The 24,282-nt window shown below is 45.5% G+C and overlaps 2 protein-coding genes across 6 annotated transcripts in view; one reads left to right on the forward strand and one right to left on the reverse strand.

The window, feature by feature from the left end:
- Positions 1–2,704, forward strand: part of CAPG (capping actin protein, gelsolin like) — a 59,972-nt gene extending 57,268 nt beyond the window's left edge. The window contains exons 8-9 of the mRNA XM_069227845.1: positions 162–250; positions 2,517–2,704. Of these exons, the coding sequence (XP_069083946.1) occupies positions 162–250; positions 2,517–2,582 (155 nt within the window). The 3' untranslated portion in view covers positions 2,583–2,704. The remainder of the gene's footprint in view (positions 1–161; positions 251–2,516) is intronic.
- Positions 2,705–2,992: 288 nt separating this feature from the next.
- LOC138287423 (matrix metalloproteinase-17-like) overlaps positions 2,993–24,282 on the reverse strand; it is a 109,238-nt gene continuing 87,948 nt past the window's right edge. For all 5 annotated transcript variants that reach the window (XM_069227844.1, XM_069227841.1, XM_069227840.1 and 2 more), the window contains exons 9-11: positions 23,736–23,888; positions 16,008–16,265; positions 2,993–11,604 (exon numbers count right to left, since the gene is read on the reverse strand). In XM_069227844.1, coding sequence (XP_069083945.1) covers positions 11,285–11,604; positions 16,008–16,265; positions 23,736–23,888 — 731 coding nt within the window. In that variant the 3' untranslated portion in view covers positions 2,993–11,284. The remainder of the gene's footprint in view (positions 11,605–16,007; positions 16,266–23,735; positions 23,889–24,282) is intronic.

Consider the following 24,282-nt stretch of genomic DNA (forward strand, 5'->3'; position numbering starts at 1 on the left):
GAAGCTGTTGAGTGGCATAGTGTGGGACTAGTTGTTAGCACTGTCTTATCATTAGGAGGTGAAAGGATGCATTATGGTACATGTGCTTGTTTTAAATTTTGGTGAAGCCACGCTTATGTGTTTCACGCCTAAATCCATCTCCTGTCTCTCATTCTACGCAGGCAAGAAGGCCAACAAAGAAGAACGGCAGAAGTCCTTGGACATGGCCAACGAGTTCATCACACGCATGAAATATTCCAGCACAACACAGGTGAGACACCCTTTCCAGGGAAATCTTGGAGGAACAATAAAATGATGCGGAGATGTTCTTTGCACAAGAACAACTTCAGTCAGACTGTATTTTCCTCATGTGCGAATTTCAGATCACTGAGTTTATTTTCTACACACTTTCACAGCATGAAGTACCAGCCAGAAGGTGCTCAGATATTTTAATGTATACTTATAGAGTCAAAGAACTGGGGGCACAAAGGAGAGGTTGTCTTACAGGGTGTGCACCATGATTCTCTAGCCCACAATATAAATAGGAGAGAATATTAAGGACAAATGTTGAAATAAAAGATATCGACAGGTAAGTATAGAGTTTCAGCACCTAACTTTATATATATATATATATATATATATATATATATATGTATGTATGTATATAATGTGTTCACTTAAAAACCAAAGGTTACCGGGACGTTATACTAAGGCTGACATTTTCTATTCACATAACCATAGAAATTCAGCAATTATAGTTGTGAAGATTCGTGAAATGGTGCCAAAGATATAGGCAAGTCAAAAAACGCTTTTTCTATGGAAACATAGTTCCAGCTATAACTACCTACTAGCAACCACCAGTAGGTAATATATTATTACCTACTGCCGATATAGTTAGGATCTAGTTTCCATAGGAAAAGCATTTTTTGTATTGCCTAGAACTTTGGCACTGTTTGATAAATCTTCACACAATTCTCAAAACTAGTACACCTGTCACTTTAGCTGTTGTGTGGAAAGTTTCAGGGTGATTCCCCAAGCGAGGGCCAAGAAAAGGGGAGGGGGGGGCAAAACATGTTTTCCCCATGCAAATCCCCCATAGGGAGTTTCGGCATAGCTACAGCCTGAACCGCTGGAGGGAATTACACCAGATTTGGCAGAAAGATAGCACTAGGTCCAGAAAGAGACCTTTTTTGTTATTTGGTGCAAACACATTTAGTGGTTTTGGAGCTATTAAAGGAAAAATAAATATAGATATCTAAAGACGTGGACACTTCATGGATCTACTTAAGGAGGCTTCACAGATCCAGGGGAAAAGCAAGTCCCTGATTGTCTGGTTGCAACCTGAGAGGAAAGATGTGGCTGACATTTTCTTTTTCACATTGGTCCGGGGGGAGGAAAAAACACTAAAAGACTGACATAAGGGGTCAGGATACAGGTATCCTGACTCCATAGTAGAGATGGAGTGGTTGGACCCCTCAATGGGAAACATTGCTTAATTGTTTTTGGCATGTCTGTGCTTCCACTGCAGTGACTAGAACAGCCTCACCCCCCCCCACCCCCCAAAGTAAACTCACGGAAGATCCACGGATCCTACAAATGCAATGAAAAAAAACTCTAGTCACACACCAGAACCCGCTGCGCATGGCCATGTGCAGTGTGGAGTTGAGTGCATGTGTGGGGGGAGGGGGGGTAGGCAGTCGTTGTATCAACATGTGGTAACTGAATATATATATGTGTATATATATATATATATATATATTTATTTTGTTATATATTTTGACTGTAAAATGCTAAGGTTTCAGGGATGTTATAGTTAGGGTCGATGTTTTACCTATACAAAACCATAGACATTCAGCATTTATAGTTATACTTATCTAAAGAAACTATAACTCGCCCTGTTAGATAACTTTAGGCCACCAGCACAAATTATAGTTCCTTAACATAAATATAACTAACTGCTGAATGTCTATGGTTTTGTATGGGTAAAACATCAACCTAACTCTACATCCCTTTGGTTTTTTCAGTGTATATATTGCCAAACTTTCTTTCTGGGTGATGTGTGTGTTTATATGTTTATATGTATATATGTGTGTGTGTGTATATATATATGTGTGTGTGTGTGTGTGTGTGTATATATATATATATATATATATATTTCCACATAGCTAAGCGGTGATGTGGAGTTAGAAATAGTAAATCTATACTTCCCTATACGCACCTACCTCTGATTTTCTTTTTTTTTTTTGATCCCTCACTATTCTGGCCGCAAGATTCCTGTATCGCAATATTGTTGGTGTAGATATCCTGGAGTAGAGTGGTCCTACAGCCTCTCTTCGGAGCTAATTGCTTGTTGCTTCGTATTTCATGAACTAGGTAGAATCTGATTGGAAACCAAATAGGCCCAGACCAGATGCAGCATGGCAGAAAAGCTGCACGTGCCAAGGTGCTTTCAGCAACCTCTTGAAGGGGGTTCCTGGTGTGTGCAGTGCATGCTCCGTGCTGTCCTCTCACCAGTGCTTGCGTTTTCTTGTGCACAGGTGCAGATCGTGTCCGAGGAGAATGAGAGTGGACTCTTCAAGCAGTTCTTCAAGTCCTGGGCATAACTCGCCATGTCTGAAAGCCTTTCCAGTCACGCGCCCGCAAAAGGAATACTTTGTTCGGGCTGAAGCTCGTGGTTCAGTTTTTGCAAGTTATGAAGCAGTTTAATAAAAAATTATCCTATTTAGTCATTTCCCTGTTTTTTCTTCCAGTTTAAACTGAGCAGCTGCTCTCTGTTAAGCGTCGAAGTAGTGCGGGGTACTGCTTATTACGAGCAAAATCCATGCACATCAAATCGTAGAAGGGAAAACGACTATCGGACTGTCTGATTCACAGGTATCGATCATGGACCACGCTGGTGGGACAATTATGAAGTCTTATTTCACACCGACAGTAAAGATCAGGACACTCAAAGTATTATTATAAAAGAAAGAAGGTGACTTATCTTAGGCCTGTGAAAATGAACATAAAAAAATTAACTTAACGTCGCTGTTTATTCTGGAAAATACATTTTTGCTTGCAGGTTCCGCACCCTTTTCCCACCCTATGGCTTCTCTGTAGATGCGGCCTAGGCTCACGCGTGTATATGACGCACATTAGTCTCAGCTTGAGTGACACTTTCATGCACCATTGACCTGGCAGCATTCCTCGAGGGCGGGCCCACCATGGTTCTTTTGTGGGTGAGGTCTAGACTTCAGATTAGATATGACAAGTTGGGGGACCACGCCCGGTGTACGGGACAGGTGTACTTTCCTGCATAGCCTCAGGTGCTGGAGGATTACAGCAGAACTGGTGACCTGCAAACAGATGCATTTGGGGAAAATATTATTTTTTGAATATCTTGCAGTGCTTCTTCCTGTAACATAACATCATAAGCTGCATTTCCAAGAATGACCACAATATTCAGGGCCATGGTAATATTGAGTTCAGTACCCTCTACTCCCATGATGGGACATAGAGTCCTAACAAGAAGGAAAATCCTCTTTGTTCTTCTGTCTCCTCCCGGATCAGCACTACTCATCTTTCAACTACTGTTCCATTCTCTTAGTATCCCCAGTGTTGGCAGATATGGGCTCAGGGAGTTACTCTAAGGGGGTTGGCACCAATGTCTTCTTACAGAAAGTATTCTCAGAGATGGACCCAGTGAATAGCACCGCTGGAATCTTTCACCTGCTGTCCCTTGTCTGACCAGCGGTAGACACGAGTTAACCCCAAGGGATAGCACTGCGGTCCTTCTTCCGTGTCCTCTGTCTGGCCAGAGATAGACACAGGTCAGTTAGCCTCAAGGGATAGCACTGCTGCCATCTTTATTCCTGTATCCTCTGTCCAGAGACGGCTTCAGGGAGTTAACCTCAAGGGATGGCACCACGGTCACCTTCTGCTAAAATCCCCCATCTTCCAGAGATAGACACGGAGATATAACCCCAACGGTCATCACCACTGTCCTCTTTCACCTACTGTCCCTTGTCTGACCAGAGATAGACAGATGGAGTTAACCCCAAGGGATAGCACCACGGTCATCTTTCTTCCTGTATCCTCTGTCTGGGTATTAACACAAAGGGGCATCACCTGTGCCACCCTTATACAATGGACTAGACCAGCAGAGAAAGACCTGGGCAGTTATTTTACCGCAGGGGACCGCACCAGTGTCCTCTTTCTCCTAGCGTCCTCTAACTGGCCAGAGGCATTCAGGATGTTAACTCCAGGAGACAACAGTACTACCATCTGTTTCCCAGTGCCTACTACTAGGACTAGTCCCGGGGAATTTAAGCACAAAAAGGCACTTGTAGTAGCCTTTCTCTCAGCTTCTCAGAGTAATCAGAGCCCGACCCCGGACGTTTGCCCGAATATTTAATCAAGTGTGTCCCACTCCTAATCAACCATCCAAGTTATGTATTTAGGGGCAACAGAATGCAGCAAGACCCCTTGCTGCACTGCACTGATTTAAAGGGAGAGGGCAGAAATGCTCTATCGAGCAGTTTGTCTTTCTCCTGACGGACTCTGTGCAACCTCCCGCCAACACAGCCACCTTTGCACCGTAGTGCACAGGCAGGATTGTCCTGCACAAACACAATCCTGAGAGGCTTTTCCCTCTTTCTGTGTGTGCTGCACAATGCATGGAAAGAGGAAATATGAGGAGAAATAAAGATATTTCACCTCATAGGGCCTCACTGGGGAAGGTGTAGCATTTTGATGCATTCCCAGATTTACAAGTCTTTGTGAATCTGGGAATTTGCCAAAATCCATGGATAAATGCTTGTGGACGCCCATGCTCTGCCCATGGAGCACCTTACCATTGCAAACTGAGGCAAGGCAACACTGTTTTCTGCCTTGTGTTACATTGTTAATGCTAAACTTAGCAAAGTGCCATTTTATGACTTGGTAAATAACAAAAATGATTTTGTGTTGGGACTGTGCCACAAAAGTAATGCAAGCTGGCACAAAATCTGAGTAAATCAGCTCCCCACTGTCTTCTCTCTCCCATTGTATCACATCTAATCAAAATGCAAGAGCGTAATATCCAGGACGCTGAGCATTTTAAAACCTACAAAGTCACCAGAGTGACTTTATACCAGCTCTGAATGCAGCCAAATCATCCTACCTTGAAGGCCGAACCTCATCACTGTTTGCTTTCCCCTTTTGGGCACACTTTTCACCCATCCCTCACTCTCCGCGATGGACGTTGCCTTTAGTTACTTATCAAAGGTCAGAGTCCTCATAACTACTATTGCCTCTCTCCTCCTGACTCCATCTTCTTTCCTTAGCCACTCTGCCCAACAATCTTTTCTCCAAAATAATCCATATAATTGACACTGCCAACTCATCTTTTGCTCCATGGGTCCATTTCAATTCTTAACCATTAAACATGTAGTCCTAATCTTCCCTGTCTCATCCTATTTGATTATGCTCTTCAACTATTCTCTCAAAACAGGCACCTACTCATTATGTTCTAAGTCTACAGTGATCATGTCCCTAATTAAAATAATAAAAAAACAATGCTGAACCTGACTTTGTCCCCCACTATTAACTAATCTACTAATTTCAGTTTTTCTGAAAAAGAAAAATCTTGAATGTTTAGTAGTCAACTGCTTTGTCCTCTTTCTAACCTCTCATTCCACTTGAATGCCAAAGGCAAGCCAGTCTGAGCCCATCCGCACCTGGACTGCACCCAGTGCCATGGACCTGGGTCTCTGCTCCTCTCATCAGTACAACGCTAGTACCCTCCTAGCCCTTAACGCTGGACGATTCACCTCCTGCCACCTCGCGTCACCACAGGACACTCAAGGCCCGTTCACCTGCTGCAACTGCGCCTTCTCCTGGCTCTGCACACCAGACCCTCCTACTACATGCCCAACTAGTACCGGATCCAACCACCTCTGCTGCATCCTTTTTAACACCCACTCCCTCATCAAATAGGTGGTGAAGATCTAGGACCTGCTCAACTCCATCTCTCCAGATGTCGCCTTCTTCACAGAAACCTGGATGATCCCCCCACCTCCGCCCCGGACATCGCCACCGCCATTCCCGACGGCTACAAAATCAAACACAAGGACCGCATCAACCAACCAGGAGGAGGCATCACCATCATTCACAGAAATGCCCTCTGCCTCACTACTAGCTCCGACGACCACTCTCCCAGCATGGAGCACCTCCACTTCCAAACACGACCCTCCATGGCACCATTGAATACAGACCCTCCGGACCCTGTCCCCCCCCTTCAGCGAATCCATAGCCGACTTCATCGCACACCACACCCTCACCTCAACGGACTACATCCTCCTCAGTAACCTCAATTTCCACCTGGAAAACCTCAACGATGACAACACATCTTCCCTACTGGAGAACCTCGTCACCCTGGGACTCGAATAACTGGTCACCTCACCAACCCACCCAGCAGGGCACATGCTTCACCCCATCTTCTCCGCCAGCACCAACATCCTCGTCACCCACACCTCTGAACTGCACTGCACTGCACTGCACTGGACTGATCACCACTTATCATTTACCAAACCCACCTCACCCACCGCTACCTACAAAGAAGCTGGAGCAAGGTCTCCAAAGACCAACTCACCACCACCCTCTGCCAAACACCACCACTGGCCACTACGGTTGCCAAAACATCCGCATGCAACCTCTGCCAATAGATCTATGATTGAGCCAAAACACTGGACTCCATCAGGAAGCACTCCGACAAGCAACCCCCCAAGAAAGCCAGCTGACTCTCCCCCCCACCATCCAAGAGTCCAAGCGCACCTGCAGATGGCTCGAGAGAAGATGGAGGAGCAGCAAGACCCCAGCTGACCATGCAGTCTTCAAAACCGCCGTCACCACACACCACCACCTCATCAGAAACACAAAGAAAATGGCCATCCAGGAACGCACCAACGTCAATGCACACAACAGCAAAGAACTCTTCACAGTGTTCAAAGAATTCACCAAACCCAGCACAGATTCCACAGACATCCCCCTCCCAAGATCTCTATGACGACCTCGCCACCTTCTTCCATCACAAGATCTTAGACATCTACAAGGGCTTCAAGACCCACCCACCCCACCTACAACCACTGCATTCAAAGGCTCCAGTTCCCACCTGACCCTGATCAACTGGACCACTCTCTCCACTGACGACACCCTGAAGATCATGAAAACCATCCACTCCGAGCCCCCTCGGACTCATGCTTCCACCACATCTTCACCCGAGCTGGCGCCATCATCGCTCCCGATCTATGCCACACCATCAACTGTTCCATTGAGTCTGCCACCTTTCTGGAAGACTGGAAGCACACAGAAATCAACCCACTGCTGAAGAAACCCTCTGCCGACCTGCTGGACTTCAAGAACTACAGACCCATCTCTCTGCTTCCCTTCCCAGCCAAAGTAATCGAGAAGGCCATCAATGCCCAACTCATCAACCACATCTTTGACCCCTCCCAATCAGACTTCATAATCCACCACAGCACTGAGACCGCACTCCTCACAGCAACGGGCAACATCCACACTCTCCTCGACCCAGGCAAAACCGCAGCCCTCATCCTCTTGGACCTCTCTGCCACCTTCGACACCGTCCCTTCCCTCACCCTCTGCACTAGACTCCATGACATCGGCATCCGCAGCAAAGCCTTAGAATGGATCCGCGCCTTCCTCACCGGACAAACCCAGAGAGTCAGGCTCCCACCATTCTCCTCAAAACTGACAGAGATCAGATGTAGAGTTCCTCAGGGCTCCTCTCCGAGCCCCACCCTCTTCAACAGCTACATGATCCTGCTCGCTAACATCGTCACAAATCACAGACTCAACAACGTCTCCTACTCCAATGACACCCAGGTGATCCTCTCTCTAACCGAGTCTACAACCGCAAAAAGCAACTTCCACAACGGAATGAAGGCAGTCGTCGCTTGGATGAGGGACAGCTGCCTGAAACTCAACTCTGACAAAACCGAGATCCTCATCCTGGGTTCCACCCCCTCTGCCTGGGACGACGCCCTCAATACACACATACACATTCACACACACACACACACACACACACACACACTCTCGCACCCTCAGCATCATCCTAGACCCCTCGCTGTAAATGAACCGCCAAATCAGCGCCGTCTCATCCTTGTGCTTACATACACTCCACCTGCTCTGAAAGATTTTCAAATGGATCCCAATAGAGTACAGGAGAACAGTCACCAGGTGCTAATCAGCAGCAACTTAGACTTCGGCAACGCACTCTATGCCGGCACAACCCAAACACTCTAAAATAAACTGCAAAGAATCCAGAATGCCACAGCCAGACTCATCCTGGACATCCCCTGCTGTGGCCACATCTTCGGTCACCGGAGAGACCTTCACTGGCTCCCGATCAACAAAAAAAATCACCTTCAATCCCTCCTCATGCACACATACAAGGCCCTCAAGAACATCGGACCCGCGTACCTTAACCACTGCCTGACCTTCCACACGCCCACCCGGCCCCTCCGCTTCACCCAACTGGCCCTCGGCACATCCCCAGGGATATGCAAGAACTCAGCTAGAGGAAGATCCTTCTCTTACCTCGCCGCAAAGACAAGGAATGCTCTCCCGCTACATCTCAGGCAATCACCCTCAGTTCAAGAAGGACCTCAAGACGTGGCTCTTCGACTGAACTCCTTCTACCCCCCCATGCTCTACAAGAACCTTGATTGATTGTTTGACATCAGTCAAGCTCCTGAGCTGCTCACTTTACTGAAACTCTCCGCTCACACTGTGTTCTTTACAGCTGCCCACTACAACCACTTCTCACCCAATCTCAGACATCTCAACCTCTTCATATTTCAGGATACTGTTGAACATGGTACTCAGCCCTAACAATTCTTAACATATTAAAACACAGGACTTGTGGGCTGATTTAAAGTTCAGCAAAGATTACCCTGTCACAACAGTGAAGGAGTGCCCTCCCCACCAAGCTCAATCTACCTGCTTAAATTAGGGGCAGGTGGACTGAAAGTATGTTGATGATGGAGCCTACACTGGGTCTGTCACCAGCATACTGTTCTGATGGCCGACAGAGTAAGGGCTGTTGAAAGTTAGCCATCTGACCACATCCCATATTTTAAGTAGGCAGTCGGGTGGCTTTTTTTTGCTGTCCATTGCCATCATATTTTTTTTTTCCACCTGGTGGTGAAGGATCATGAAAACAAGAGTGACCCCCACACCATAGGAGGGAACTCGCCCAGCATCTGTATGTATTTCAGTGACTTACCATGGGCCGCATTAGGCAAAGTCTAAATTAGGAGTACCTACTTGTTTCAATACACCACAGGTTTTGGGGATTTTAAAAATGTGATGCAGATTTGGTCGTTTTCATAAGTAGCCACATGTGTTTTATTTCTAACTAAATGATCAAGCAGAGCTAAAATGCTCTGTAAAAGACTAAGTCAAAAATGGTTTGGGCAAGTTACTTTTAGGAGTGCAAAATATCACGTAATTCCTGAAGTCAGTAGTCGCATATTTTGTTGAAAATATTTTCCAATTGGTGATGCTTTAACTTTTGCCCAAGGAAGGCTCGTTTGAGTAGAACATATTTGCAGTACTGGACTTAGATACCTAGAACCAGTCTCCTGCCACTATAATCTGTATTGTTTTGTATGAGATATTTCCTGTTGTGTAAAATGTTTAGCCTGCACAATGCGATTTGTATAGTATATTTCTGCATGAGAATTTCAATTACGCAAGGAAACATTTTCACACTTTACTTCTCCTTGAATGCAAGTCCAAAGCGGAACGTATACACATAGGCACGCAACACTGCTGGCACTGAGTGATGTACTGATATGTTGTAATGGAAATTCAAGTGAATTGCAAGCTGGGGTGATAGGTGGCCCTCAAGTAGCGAGTGTTATTTTCTTGGGATCCGCCCAACCCAAGTCGGAGTCACTCAACTGTCCACTATGAGTGAATGTGTCAAGAACCTATATGCTCCTGGTAGTGTAAACCCACAAAGGAGGTGAGACTCATGGGGTACAGAGGCCTTGGTATCAACACATAGACAGGTGAACAAATGTGCAACCTAGTTTTCCCTCACAACTTCTGGACCATGAATTGACAATGAGCAACAACCCACCACCTCTGCCCATGCCCAGTATCTGCCTGGGGAGTAAACCCCAAAGACATTTCTCCTTCACTGTCATTGGGTTAAAGTGGCTATTCTAGGGACACCAGTTCTTCCTCTGCGGGGATCCACATGCCTGCGGGTTCTTTACTAATGACAACCATGTATCCCAGTGTCAACCATATTATCAAATGGCAAACATAACCGGTGAATGTCGGGGGCTGCAGCACTCCACTCTCTTGTCACTGCCGTGCTCCTTCTGCACTCTGCTCATTTGTTGCGTGTGGCTTCTGCGCCGGATGTGAAATAGTTATTCACTGCTATTACACCACGGAAGTGAAAACACCTGATTTTCACTTCTGTGACATCACTGGAATCTTTCACTCCCCACATGTTATCACACCCTCCTGGATTTCCAGAGACCCTAGCAGTTGTGGATTGCAGGAAAGTTGCAGGTGGCGATGTTCTGTCTCTTTCATCTCCTCTCCACACAGAACCTCAGGTTTCCAAAGGACGCCACAGAGGACATGAATTTTGTTCTTGATGTCTATTTGATGTCACGTTTAACCGGGCAGTGTAAAACGACCCTCATTTTAGACAGCTACTAATCCATAATTATAAAAGTGCTGTGTGTTCACCCCCGAGTTTTGTACCACTGTGTTAATACTATTAAGCAAGAAAGCTTGATGGACTACAGGAGATGGCACCGGTGTCTCACTCCGAGAATCTGCATTCACATTAATGTGTAAATACAGCATTAAACTCAGAATAGTTCCTTCATGCTGTCCATGCAACTGATTGCCAAACACAGATGATGAGCTAATGGCGACATCTTCAATATCTGCTCCAGAGGTATTCATTTCTTTAATGGTTTACGAGTAAAACTACCCAAGATTGTCCACCTCATGATCGGATACATGTATAAACACCAGAAGAATTTTTTGTTCCTTGGCTTTCTCTGTTTTTGCAGTTCCTTCCTGGTGATTGAATCAGAGCAGATAACTGCTGTCTTATCACCCTCAAAATCCTGTTTTTGTCCACGAAAAGAGATTAGAATCAGAACACTTCCAGTTAAATTATATTACTAGTAATATGTACAGACATAAATTTGACTTCTTTGGCAGTAGTGTCTGTTCAGTTCATATATACAATAGGGTGGCTTGATGAGGGGTCTAGGTGATGCAGGAGTCATCTTTGGATGATACCTAGAAATCCCATGGCAACCAGCAGCATCCATGGGGATGTAATTTTTATGGTCCCTCCTGAACCAGAATCTGTCCTGGAATCATAACAAAGGCACCTCTCTAGCTCCAACTCAGGAGCCCGCGAGTCCTGGTGGTTCTTGGCACCTAAGGAGGGACTTGTGGTGACCCCTTGCTGTTCGGGGATTTTGTCCCCAGTGCAGTCCATCCAATCTTCTGCAATGGAGCGGGGGTAACCAGTTTCTGCATGGAGAGTGTTTTTGTTCAGTTTCCAGTATTCTGCCCCTTTGAAGACGTAGACTTCACCTGGGTAGAGAGACCAGAAAAATATAACTGATCAACTGTAGCTCAAAGAGTCAGAATGGCCTGCAGAATGTTGAGGACACCCAAAAAATAAGAGGAGAGTGAGATTAACCACAAACAAAACACAAAGAAGAGATGATGGGATAAAAAGAATGAATTAAGACAATAAGGAAAAGACATCCAATTGTGAAGGAGTGAGAAAAGAGGGAGCAAATGTGAAATAGATTAAGGAGGGTTAGTGAGAGGTGCATGGAGAGAGTGGGAATAGTTGGAGATACACTTACCAGGGCAATCTGCATTAACAAAGGCTGGACTCTGTGTTTATTTATATGAGGTTCCCCAGCATAACTCTTAGGGCCAGATTTAAGAAAAGAGGCGCTACACCCAGTGCAGTGTCACCTTTCCTGCACCCCTTAGTACCCCCCCTAATGCCACCATACTAGTTCGGAACTTTGCAGCATTAGAGTCAAATATTTTGACACTAATCCTGCAAAGCCCATTGAGGCAAATTGTGAATATTTGGCGTGCCTCCTTTTAATGCCTGTTCTGAGCAGGAGTTAAAAGTGCCAAAAAAATGACACAAAGAAATTTATTAGATCTCTTTGCACCATTTTGTTGTCCCCCCCTAACGAGGGAACGCCCCCTTTGCATCCATTATGCATGGTGCATGCATGATGTAGTGCAAAGGGTTACAAAGTGGCACAATGCATGAATTGTTCCACTTTGTAAATCTAGTGCGGCATCTTTTGGACTTCTAATGCCACATTAGCATAAAACAAAACGACTCTAATGTCATTAGATGGTGCAAGGGGCTCGTAAATCTGCCTCTAATATCTCAAGTTTTGAAACACTGAATTTATTTTTGCCTTTTACAAAGCAATTACCATCAATTTAACTCCCATTCTCTTTAACGTATGGTTGAATCATGTCCAGTATTGCTTTTTTCCTTCTCTTGCATCTTCTACCTTCAAGAGTTTCCATGCAATTGTTCAGGTCTCCAGTTGGAATATGGGCAAGCACCTTTCACTAGCAGTAAACTCTGATCTTCAAATTCTCTTGCTTACATTTCTCAGTAACTTGTGTTGTCTGTACACAAAGTTTAGTTGTGAAATATCTAGCACATATTGTACAAGTTTCCTTAACTCTGGAAGGCCCATCTGCTCATCGCTGGAGGTCTGACCTATGTTTGAGGAGGTAGTTCAATGTTGGGATACCACTACGTCCTGCACCGCCACACCTGAGCAGACAAACAGGCAGTGGCTGCCGGCAGCTTTAGGAGGGAGAGAGGGGGCAGACAGGAAGCACACACGCACTCATTCTTACAGAACACACACACGCACGCACATCCATTAATAACACTCATAACATTCAAACATGCATTTATCAAACATTCATTTTAAAATATCACGCACGCACACACACACACACACACACACAAGAACCCCCCCCCCCCCCACACTTCAGCCTTGGAGGTCCCAGGAGAGTTGGGACTACTGCCTTCCTTCATTGGCAGACCTTAGGTTAGCCAATGAGGGAAGGCAGCAGTCCCAGCCTTGTCACAGAGTGGGATGGGGTCAGTGAGACTGCTGACCCCACCCCACTCTGTGACGAAGTGTCACTGATTGACACTCGCCCTGGGCGCTTCAGGGCTTAAACCTGAAGCGCCCAGGTCGAAGTCAATGGGTGACGCTTTCCTCGTCACCCAGGGAGATCACGCCCATAGGAGCTGACCTCCTCAGCCCAGCAAAGTTCAGCTCAGGCAGCAAATCGCGCATGTATGCTCCTGGCTGCCTGACCTGAACATGAAGAGTGTCTGTCAGGCTGACCTTTGTTCAGCCTGACAGACACTCTTCATGAGGGGCAAAAGGTGGGGGTGTGTGGCCCCTCCGCCCTAAAGGATGGGCCGCGCCTGAAAACGGGCTTGTAAAAGGACACATACGCCATGAACTACAGGTGACTTTAGACTGAAAAACTCTGACACGGCCATGGAATAAGCAAATACAAGAGCATATCTGCTTTTTGTGCACCACACAGTAGGCACATCAAGAATGGGAGACATGACAGGGCATCTTTTACCCAAGAGACAATACAAGAAATGCACGCAGATGTGGAAACCTCAACAGAATCCAAAGACAGCTGGGAGCATTCCCGTGGCTACTGGCAACCAGCTAAGAAACTATTCAGGACATAACAGAATCCATGTCTACGCATCACGTCACCCAGCCACAGACGAACTGGGCAATCTGAGTCAATGTCGAAATGGTCACCTCTTGACATTAAACAGCTTTTCCTGATGAACAATTATTAGTTCTTTCAATGTCTTCAAATTCTGGGTTGCCATATTGAATATCAGAGCTTCATCCTGTGGCTACCTCAGTGGCTACCATCATGACTGACACGGTGATGCTCTTCCTCTTCCCCTGTATTAACAGAATATTCATGTGCCCTAGAAGAGGGTACTAGGGGCACCATTTCTGGTTGAGAGAGCTGCCTCTCATACTGTTGCTGCTCTGGCTCCCACAGATTCTTCTTCGGATGCCTGAATTTATTCAGCACCTGTGATCTCCAAGAGACACACTCTTATCATTTACATCAATGCATTCATACGTTCTCAGCAAAGAAAATGCCTGACAGTATTTCACGCACGTGCATTCGCGAGTATAGAAAGTACCATTACAGCGGCAACTCCATTCACGCAAACATACACTATCATACATCAATAGGTTTGAGAAAAATGTAACCTTTTCTGCTTGAGAAAATTGGTACAAAAACGAAAGGTAACTCTTTCAGATATTAAGGCCCATATTTATACTTTTTGACGCAAAACTGTCCACGCTAAAAAATGACGCTAACTCCATGGACTTTGGCGCTAGACGCGTCTAACGCCAAAGTATAAATATGGAGTTCGTTTTGCGTCGAAATTGCGTTAAAAAAACCGACGCAATTCCGGCGCAAACGGAGTATAAATATGCCCCTAAAAGTAAAGTTAAAATATGTCCAAAGGGCCATTGGACAGCTATGTAAAAGTGTGTACCATTTTTTGAATAACAAAAATAATATATATTGTGGTATATGGCTTCAATAGGAGGACTAAGCAGCATTTTTTTTAACCCCTTGCACTGCTGATGTGTCGATTTTTTGTGATGCTTGGTGGCACAGACTAGAAAATCATATCTATGAGGCCACTCAAAGTCACTTTACACGTCTTTGAAAGGCCTCAAAGATATGGAGTAAGGCAAGGCTGTGCAAATCACTGTATTGCCTTTCTCAGTGCTCTGGAGGCGTTCCATGAGCTTTGTGGGGGGGGTGTTCCCATGGATTTTGATGGTTTCCCAGATTTACAAAACCATGCAAACCCGGGGATACACCAAAACCTTACACCTCTCGAGGTGAGGCCTAACAAGGAGAAATAACTTTATTTTTCCTTGTTTTTTCCTCTTTACTTGTGTGCTGCATTCTGCAGCATACATACATAGAGGAAAACGCCTCTCAGGATTGTTTTTGGGCAGGAAGGGTCCCCCTTTTACCTTCCTTAGTACCTCTGCTACTGCTTTCATGATCCCTCCATAAAAATAACTTTAGAAAAACAGGCTTCGTACCCTGGTACCAACTGTTACCAGCTAAAGTTCAGTGCAATAGAAGGGTTTTCAATGTTTCAGGCAAAATAAAATCTTGCCTCATGGAGCAATCAAAAACAAATGTCGGAGGACTTTTGAAGTAAGTCGACACCACCTCTGGGTGATGTTCTAAGGCTGCTGCTTTATCACATCTTGTGGTATCCCCAGCTGCTTGCCCTTCGATACCCCTTGCACTCTCCCTGCTAACCCTGCCTTTGTGGACCATACTGGCAGTGGAAATAACCTGGATTTAAGAGCCCTCTTTACTTTCTGCAGATTGCACTCCTTCCTTCTAATCCTTCAGCAGCAAACAGTGGCTTGTTGATGGGCTAAGGATGGAGCAAAGTGTCAATCCGTTGATGTCAATGAAGCTGGGGGTGCAGACAGTGTGGGATGTAATTGCTGCTAGCACTGTAGTTTTGGTGAAACAAAGAGAATGCATATACAATGATTATGACAAAATGGAGCTTAGATGAGGATCAAAACTGGGAACAGAAAAAGACAGAATGAATGAGAAATACCCCCCTTACTACTGGAACCACACACAGCTAGTCACATGGGGGGTATTCTTCTGGCGCAGTAAGTTCTCTGACCTTTTATGCAGGAACTACCTCATGCAGGAAACAAGCGATGGAATAAAAGGGAAATTAGCATAAAGAGGAAAGAAGTAGAGCGACAGAGCATGGCGGAAAGATGAAGGAAGAAAACAAGTGTTCGTGGACTCAGGGTGAATGATAGAAAAAATGTTAAAAGAGATGTAATTAGTTAAACCACAGTGAAGGCACACACCTTCCAGCCCATTTATGACATCATCCACTGGACTAGGAAGCTGAGTCCATGTTGTGTCTGCCATTGGATATCCAGGGTCCATCTGTCTGGTCACCTCATCATAGCGCCAATGTTGTCCATCCTTAAAGAAATAGGTCTTCCAGTCGTGGGTATGTGAAAAGGCCCCGTCTACACCTGTCTCAGGTAAGCCAAAGTCCGACACAGGGCGTGGGTACCCATCCTCTGCCCCGTTATCCTTGAACACCCAGTACTGTGATCCTAGGCAGGGGTAGAGAGAGATGTGCAGGCAGAAGTTAAGAGTACATAAGGAGGTAGCACTTATTGATGGAAGATAGGCAATATGAGATCATAGGGTTTGTGTTGTACACACGCTGTAGAAGAGAGGCTAGAAATAGATATATGCAGAGAGAGGGACAGACTCAACAAAAGAAAACTGAAACCGAATTTGATAGAAAGAAGGACAAAGTTTGCACACGAAGCAGATTGAGAGCATAAGATAAAGAAGTAGTGAGCAAATGAGGATGAACACAAAGAAGAGGTAGAGGTTTACTTGTGCACATATCTGTACCATGCATGCTTGGAGGCCCAACATCACAGAACTGTAGTAAAACAAAAGGAAAAACAAAACCTCTCAGCCACACAAACAAGGAGGATAGTGGTGCATGCAGAGGTAAGAGCAGTGGCAAGGGAGGAAAGTGGGCCTGTTCAGGATAGTTTTCATGAAGAATAAAGTTACCTGTAACCAATGGTTTGCAGCTCCATGTTATTCCAGGTGTACATGCTGTTTATATCCTGCATTATAGTGGCTTAGAAATGGCATCTTTTTAACTCCAAATGAAAACCCTTTGGGCTAGATTTACAAGGCCATTGCACCTCCTTGCGTGATTTTCTTTTTACACTAATGTAGAGTTAAGGAGGCCATTTCCCCGTGCCATATGTACAAAGTGGCACAATGCAAGCATTGCACCACTTTGCAGCCCCTTGCACCACATTATACCTGCGCCAGGTATAATGTATGCAAGGGGGCGTTCCCATGCAGGGAGGCCGCACAAAATGGTGCAGTGAAATCTACAAGATTTTACTGTGACATTTTTGCCTTCATTTTTAATGCCTGCTCCAGGCAGGCGTTAAAGTGAAGTGCCCATAGTAACCTATGGGCGTCCCTAGTGCTTTGCTGTACTAGTGCCATAATTTATGGCGCTAATCCAGCAAAGTGCCACAATAGTGTCCTAAATTATGACGCTATTGTGGAAACGGGCACCATGCTACGCCGTATTGTAAATACAGCGCAACCACGGTGTCATTAGGTGGGGCACTTTGTGTGTCAATGAATGGAATGTTTTGCATAACTTATAAGGTGGACCTGAAGCTCATAGTTTCCCACACTGTAGACGCCACAGCAGTATCATTTTGGATATGGTTGGAATTCTCTTGTGGAAACAAGCACCATGGTGTGCCCTATTATAAATACAGTGCAACCATGGTTTCGTTAGGTGGGGCAGGTGTGGCAGACGCCACACTGTAGACGCCACAGTAGTATCTTTTTGGATATGGTTGGAATTCTCTTGAGTGGTCAGATAGTGATTGTTGTGATAACTGAAAACTCCATATGTGCCATTTTGGATCATGATTTTTTTTTATAGGAACTGAGGTACATGATCAGTTGGCAAATGAATATTCTGTCTTGCAGTTTGAGCTGGAACATCCACAGTGGTTCTGCACACTAATTATTCTGTACTGGTGTTTGCTGGTACTGAGCATTGCCACTCATTTTTTATAGCTATCACTAGCAGTTGGATTTGTGAGTGCAATACAACCAGTTTTCTTCTAGTCTAAAGCACCATTGTCTCTACAACTCCATGCACTCATTTACCCTCTGAGTACCCACTTCTGTCAAATACCAATTTTGTTTTAATGCAAGTGGCCCACTGGTGCCTTCCCTCACATGAAGCAGGCAAGCAGCAGGACATAGGTGCACCATTGCTGACTCAATGCCTTCTCCTCCAGCACAAGGCCCTAGTTCCCTTGAAATATGCAGGGACCCAGTTAGAGAAAGCCCCAGAAGCTCCCACAACTTCTCCCAACTACCTCTAAATCTCCAGATTATCTTTGCAGAATAAGATCTATGAGGTGGAGGTGATTAAACAATTGTAAGACTCTGTGGAAGACAGTCAAAATTGTAAGAATATGTGGAAGACAGTGATATCCTCCGCAGCCAAGAATTTATATTTTCAACGCTCACAGAAGGGTTGAGTTGTTGATGATGGACATCTGAAAAGATGCCCTTGTTACCATCCTCTAATCCTAATATTGCTGGATTTCTTCACAGCATTTAAGATAATTCTGATGCATCAATTTTCCCCACCAATCACTGCCCATCTCTGCCCTTCAGTATGTGTGTCACACAGATTCCAAAGGCAAATAAGAAAATTATGGCTCCAAGCCTGCTGGCTGTCCATGCTTAGCATCCACCTTGCAGACCATTTTGGCATTGGACTGTGTCGCACTGATCAACTCAGCACTCAGCTAGTTATTTTTGACCAGGGCTTTGAATTTGCCATCTTCAACTCCTCGACTAAGTCTTAAAGTTCTGGCAAACATCTGCCCGTAATTACCTTTGAAGTAAAATGTAGTATTTAATGCCACACACATATTCCAGGAGCACATGGAGGGAAGCAATATCATTCAAGAAAAGCAACTGGGGCACTGAATCAGCCTTATCTGGCATAAGAGGGTGCTGGACCACATAGCTAGATGAGGGTGACAACAAATCTTGATTGTCCAAGATATCTCATTTGCATATGAAATGGTAGACACAGATACATTGTCAGAAAATCTGGACAAATCTCCGAAATCACTGGCACGCCTCTCCCTTTAAGCCATTCCTTCTGGTCAGCTGAGCCAGAAACCAAAATTGATTGACTTTCGCAACTCTCCTGGAAGATGGAGGGATGAATAACTGGCCTTATCTCTTCGGTTTGTGGTAAGTTTCAATAACTATTTACCCCGGGGCTTTCCGTCAAGGCCCTTATTACAAGCTGGCTGAAAATCTCAGTTTGATTTTAATTGCAACATACTGGCTGAATCAGGATTATGAGGTGTGCTAGAGAACTGTTCTTCCAAGTTTCTTCCCTACAAAGATTTTGGCAGGAAAAATCTGGCAAACGTGCAAGGATAAAAATGCACAGAATGAGGAAAACACAAGTTAAAACTGGTGCACGACCACCAATTCCTGCTGGTATTCCCCATTCCACAGTGAGAAACGTGTTATTGGCTGGTAATATTGCAAACCATAATTATAGTATCACAAGGGATCTGCAACTCTTGGTGCTGTATTATTGACGCAGTTTCACACAGCATCACCCAACATGATACCCTAATTTAGAGGTTGGTGGATATGGAGTGTTCACCAAAAAATTGGAAATTCCTGATCGGCCAAGCTTACCATTCTCTTGCCTCAGTTAGAGGAATGTTTCATTGATGATGCCTCGACCAGCTCTGCCATTGGAAATGCTTGACATGATGGTCCCCTGGACCACTAGGTCACAGTGATGACTGCCCACCCTTCATAGCTGGGTGACCACGGCTGGCTTTCCCTTCATGGGTTACCATTCAAGGCATGGCAGACCAGGGCAAGAAAAAGAATCAGCAGCATCCGCACACAGGCAGCAATGTCCTTCTATACCAGGGACATTGATTCTTTGTTAAACAGAAACAACTATTCATATAGGGAACTTATCTTTGAAAAACGAATAAATACCAAGGGGCAGATTTAAGAATTAATGATATGCAAGGTAGGCGTTCCCGTCTAAAAAATGACTCCGAGGCATGTGCGCCGTATTTACACTCCCGGGCAAAAATGACGCCCGAGAGTGGGCGGGTCAAAAAAAATGACGTCCAGCCGATTTAGCGACATTTTTTAACGCCTGGTCAGGGCAGGCGTTAAGGGACCTGTGGGCTCGGAAGGAGCCCAGAGGTGCCCTCCCATGCCCCCAGGGACACCCCCTGCCACCCTGGCCCACCCCAGGAGGACAACCAAGGATGGAGGGACCCATCCCAGGGAACTTAAGGTAAGTTCAGGTAAGTAATTTTTTTTTTTTTTTTTTTGGGTGGCATAGGGGGGGCCTGATTTGTGCCCCCCTACATGCCACTATGCCCAATGACCATGCCCAGGGGACATAAGTCCCCTGGGCATGGCCATTGGGCAAGGGGGGATGACTCCTGTCGTTGCTAAGACAGGAGTCATTTAAATGGGGGTTGGGAGTTTTAAAAAATGGCGCAAATCGGGTTGAGGCGAAAATTTTGCCTCAGCCTGACTTGCCCCATTTTTTTACGCCCAAGCTCCATTTTCCCCTACGCCGGCGCTGCCTGGTGTAAGTCATTTTTTTTTACGCACACCAGGCAGCTCCGCCGGCTAACGTCATTCCATAAATAAGGCGCCCGCATGGCGCTTTGGAATGGCGTTAGCCGGCGTTAAATTTTTTGACGCACAACTGCGTTGGCGCAGTTGTGCGCCAAAAAGTATAAATACGGCCCTAAGTCTATGGGAATGGGGAATTACTCCTGATTATGGGTTACATGTTGATTGGGAATAGCCTATTGGATATGTTTGCAGCATAAATTACTCATATTTATGCAGATTTTCACCTCCATAGTTTGCAGGTAAACTGTGTGGAAAAACTATATTCCCGAATTACTTGTAACTCCTGAAGCTTATAACAGCATCTAGTGGTTGTATCAGAAAGTGCTAGATTCCAAAAATGCTTTCCACTTTAAGGTTGGTGGAGCCTATATAAGTCACTTTGGCGTCAGCTGCAATGTAGGATCACACAAGCAGAAACCCTTGATGCCAAGAAAATCTTCAGTTGAAGGTGTTCCCCATTAGCTGGGTCCAAAAACAAAGGCCCTCATTATGACATTGGCGGGTCGGAATCTCGCCGGCCCTATTATGGCTTCCCCGCTGGGTCGGCGGAAGGAAACAGAGTTTCCGCCCACTGGCCCAGCAGGAACATGGCCGCAATTTGGGCAGTGGAATGCGCGACGGGGCTGTGCATGGGGGCCCCTGCACTGCCCAGGCCAAGTGCATGGGCACTGCAGGGGCCTCCAGGGGCCCCATGTCCCCGATACCGCTGGCCTTTTCATGGCAGTGTTTACCGCTATGGACAGGGTGGCGGATGGGGACTCGTAATCCCCAGGGCAGTGCTGCTTGCTTGCAGCACTGCCCTGGCGGATTACAACCGCTGGGACCGCCAGGCTGCATGCTGGCGGAAGCCTGGTGGTGTCAGCGGTTTGACCGTGGCGGCTCCACCACAGTCATAATGCCGCGGCCGGACCGCCACTTTGGCGGCGGTCCGAGCGCAACCATGACCCCCAAAGTCACCTGGAAGTAGGGGCTGAAGGGCGTTGGCTCAACTTTGGAGGATGATTGAGCTCAAAAGTTGCTGTAATCTCTAACCATGTTTCAATGGTAATTCTACTATTCTGCTATGATGAACAACATTTATAGGTATGTATGAGGTCTTGGCATAGCATGGGCTATACTGACGGTTATGAGAGTGCTGTAAAACCAGGGTAAAAATATGTACTTTGCTCATAATGCTTGCAATCCAGGGGCCTTAGTTACAAATACTTGGCATAAGGCAGTGCTGCAACCCTTTTAGCTGCGCTGCCCTATGCTAAATGGAAAGGGCAGAAATGCCCTGTATTTACAAGACTATTTACAAGACACAGTGCCTTCCTTTCCTTTCAGCCTGCGCAGAAATTGCTGCTGAGCGTCAACACAGGCACCGTCCACCATGATGCAAGGGTGTCTGTGTTATTGGCACAATTGTTTTTGTGCCGGAAGGGACCTCTTCCTGCACAAAAACAATCATAGGAGGTGTTTTCCTCATTCTGTGTGTGTGCAGAATGCAGCACATATGGAAAGAAGAAAAAACGAGGATGTAAACATTTCTCCTCGTTACACCTGCTCTGGGGATGCGTAAATTTATGGCGCTGCCCCTGATATGTTGTTAATCTAGAGCAGTGTCAAAATCCATGGATGTTGAGTTGGAACACCCACAGCAACCCCCATGGCACACCTCCCTGACGCAGTGTGAGGCAACGCAGCAACTTGTGGTGCGTGGCCCTACACCACAGCTACAAGATCATGTAAAGCCAAGCATGGTGGCCTTGCATTGCATTGTAAATATAGGTCTGCACTGTGCACCAGCAGGGCATCAAAATAAGTGATGCTCTGATGGCACCGGGGGCTTGTAAAATAAGCCCCCAGGGTTGCAAACATTTGGCTTAGGGCAGGTAATCATGTTTAAATTCTGATTGTTAGGGAGTGGCCATTTGTGGTCAGACATTGTAGGCTTGTGTGGCAAGTATGTTCTTTAATAGTTTGGCTTTTTATTTGTTTGTAACTGGTATTATGCTTTGAGTGGAGTCGGTATCAGGTTGCATAGCAGGAATGGAATGTGCTATCATTGAGCAGAACGACTGTTTTATTTATCCATGGCAAACAAAACTAAGTCTTTCAATTTAGCAGAACTTTGGCCCATATGAAAGAAAAAGTACTGCATCAGCTATGATGAGTCACTTTTCTTGCGCCTCCCTACCAGCACCTAACGACACCATGGTTGCTCCGTATTTATAATACAGCATACAATGGCGGTCGTTAGCACAATAGCGTCAACATTTTTGGCGCTATTGTGGCGCTCTGCTACACTAGTGCTAAAAATGTTGACACTAGTGCAGCAAAGTCCAAAGGGGGCCACAGGTTTCTATGGGGCGTCATTTTAACGCCTGCACCTAGCAGGCATTAAAATTGCGCCAAAAATGGTGCAGTGAAATCTTTTAAATGTAGCTGCACCATTTTTGCAGGCCTCCTAGCACTGAAACGCCCCTCTTGCATACATTATTCCTGGTGCAGGCATAATGTGGTGCTAAGGGTTGCATTTTAGCGCCAGCTTAGCATCAAAACATTATGCTCTGGCAGCGCTAAGGTGGCGCTCGTGGCTCTTAAATATGCTCCTTTGTGTTTTCAGACTTATGGCCTGATTTAGGGTTTGGCGGATGGGGTTACTCCATTGAAAACCTGAAGGATATCCAGTCTGCTGTATTGCGATGTCCATAGTACACACTGGAATCGCAGTGCGGCAGATGTGATATCAGTCATGTTTGTGATGGAGTGACATGTCCACCAGACTCTAAATCAGGCCCTTAATCTTACAAATCTGATTAGTGTTTGCTAGGCACTTTGGTCTCCATTTATTTGGATTAATAAACTTGACATCACTGATTTGTAAAAGGAGAACGCAGGCCTGAATAAGTGGTGTCCCATGACACACGAATAGTGATAGAGCTGTCCTATGGATAATGTAGCACTAAGAGGGCCAGCAGGAGAAACATCTCCTAGCGTACATAAAAAACATATGTATAAAGAGCAGCTCAGTAAGGAAAGATTTTAGAGAATGCTGCAGAAAAAGCAACTTGTTGTCATATACAGACTTGGCATCTAACACAAACCAGAACCCAAAAAGATTAACATGAGGAATGCTGAGTCAACTTTCTTGTTAGTCTTGTGATTCTGGGACATGTTTTGTTGATCTTGGCTCAGTATGTTCACGAGTCCTGCCAAGAATATGTTATCTGAGATATTTAGATAAATGGCACAGAGGCTGTGTCAAAGATCTCTTTTTCCGCTGAGTGCTGTAAAGCTCTCACCCTCAGTGAACTTCTTACCGCTGAAGAAGAGGATGCGATGGTCCAGGTGCCTCTCATACACTGCGTCCAGCTTCTCCAGGCCACTGGGCAGACCGTGCCAGAAGCCATGGATCCGTGCAGGTCGCAGCGATGTCAGGTGGCGGGCATGGGTTAAACGCCAGAAAAAGTGACCTAGTAGAGAAAGGGACACAGTATCAAGCAAGACTCCATACTCCTATGGGGTTCTGAACTCGATATGATGTTGGCGCTCATAACTTCTAAACATGGTTCTTGGGGCAGATTACCTCCATTGTCCTTTGCTCTCATGCCACATCTGTCTCTGAAAGCTTCTCATCAGGCCCACTTACAAAAATGGCAAAAGAGGATTGCTTCCTTGAGCATTGGAGTATGCAAAGTTATATGTTTATAGATTATTCAAAGGGAAAACTCACCTGGCAAAAACTGACTTTGTCATATCCCTTTTCATGATATTTTCTTCAAGAAGGGCTTTCACCAGGATGACAAAACCAACCTGGTGAAAATACTATTGAACAAATTTCATTTCTTACTTTGTAATTCTCCTCTT

This window comes from Pleurodeles waltl, chromosome 4_1 (assembly GCF_031143425.1).
Source record: "Pleurodeles waltl isolate 20211129_DDA chromosome 4_1, aPleWal1.hap1.20221129, whole genome shotgun sequence".
Taxonomy (NCBI): Eukaryota; Metazoa; Chordata; class Amphibia; order Caudata; family Salamandridae; genus Pleurodeles; species Pleurodeles waltl.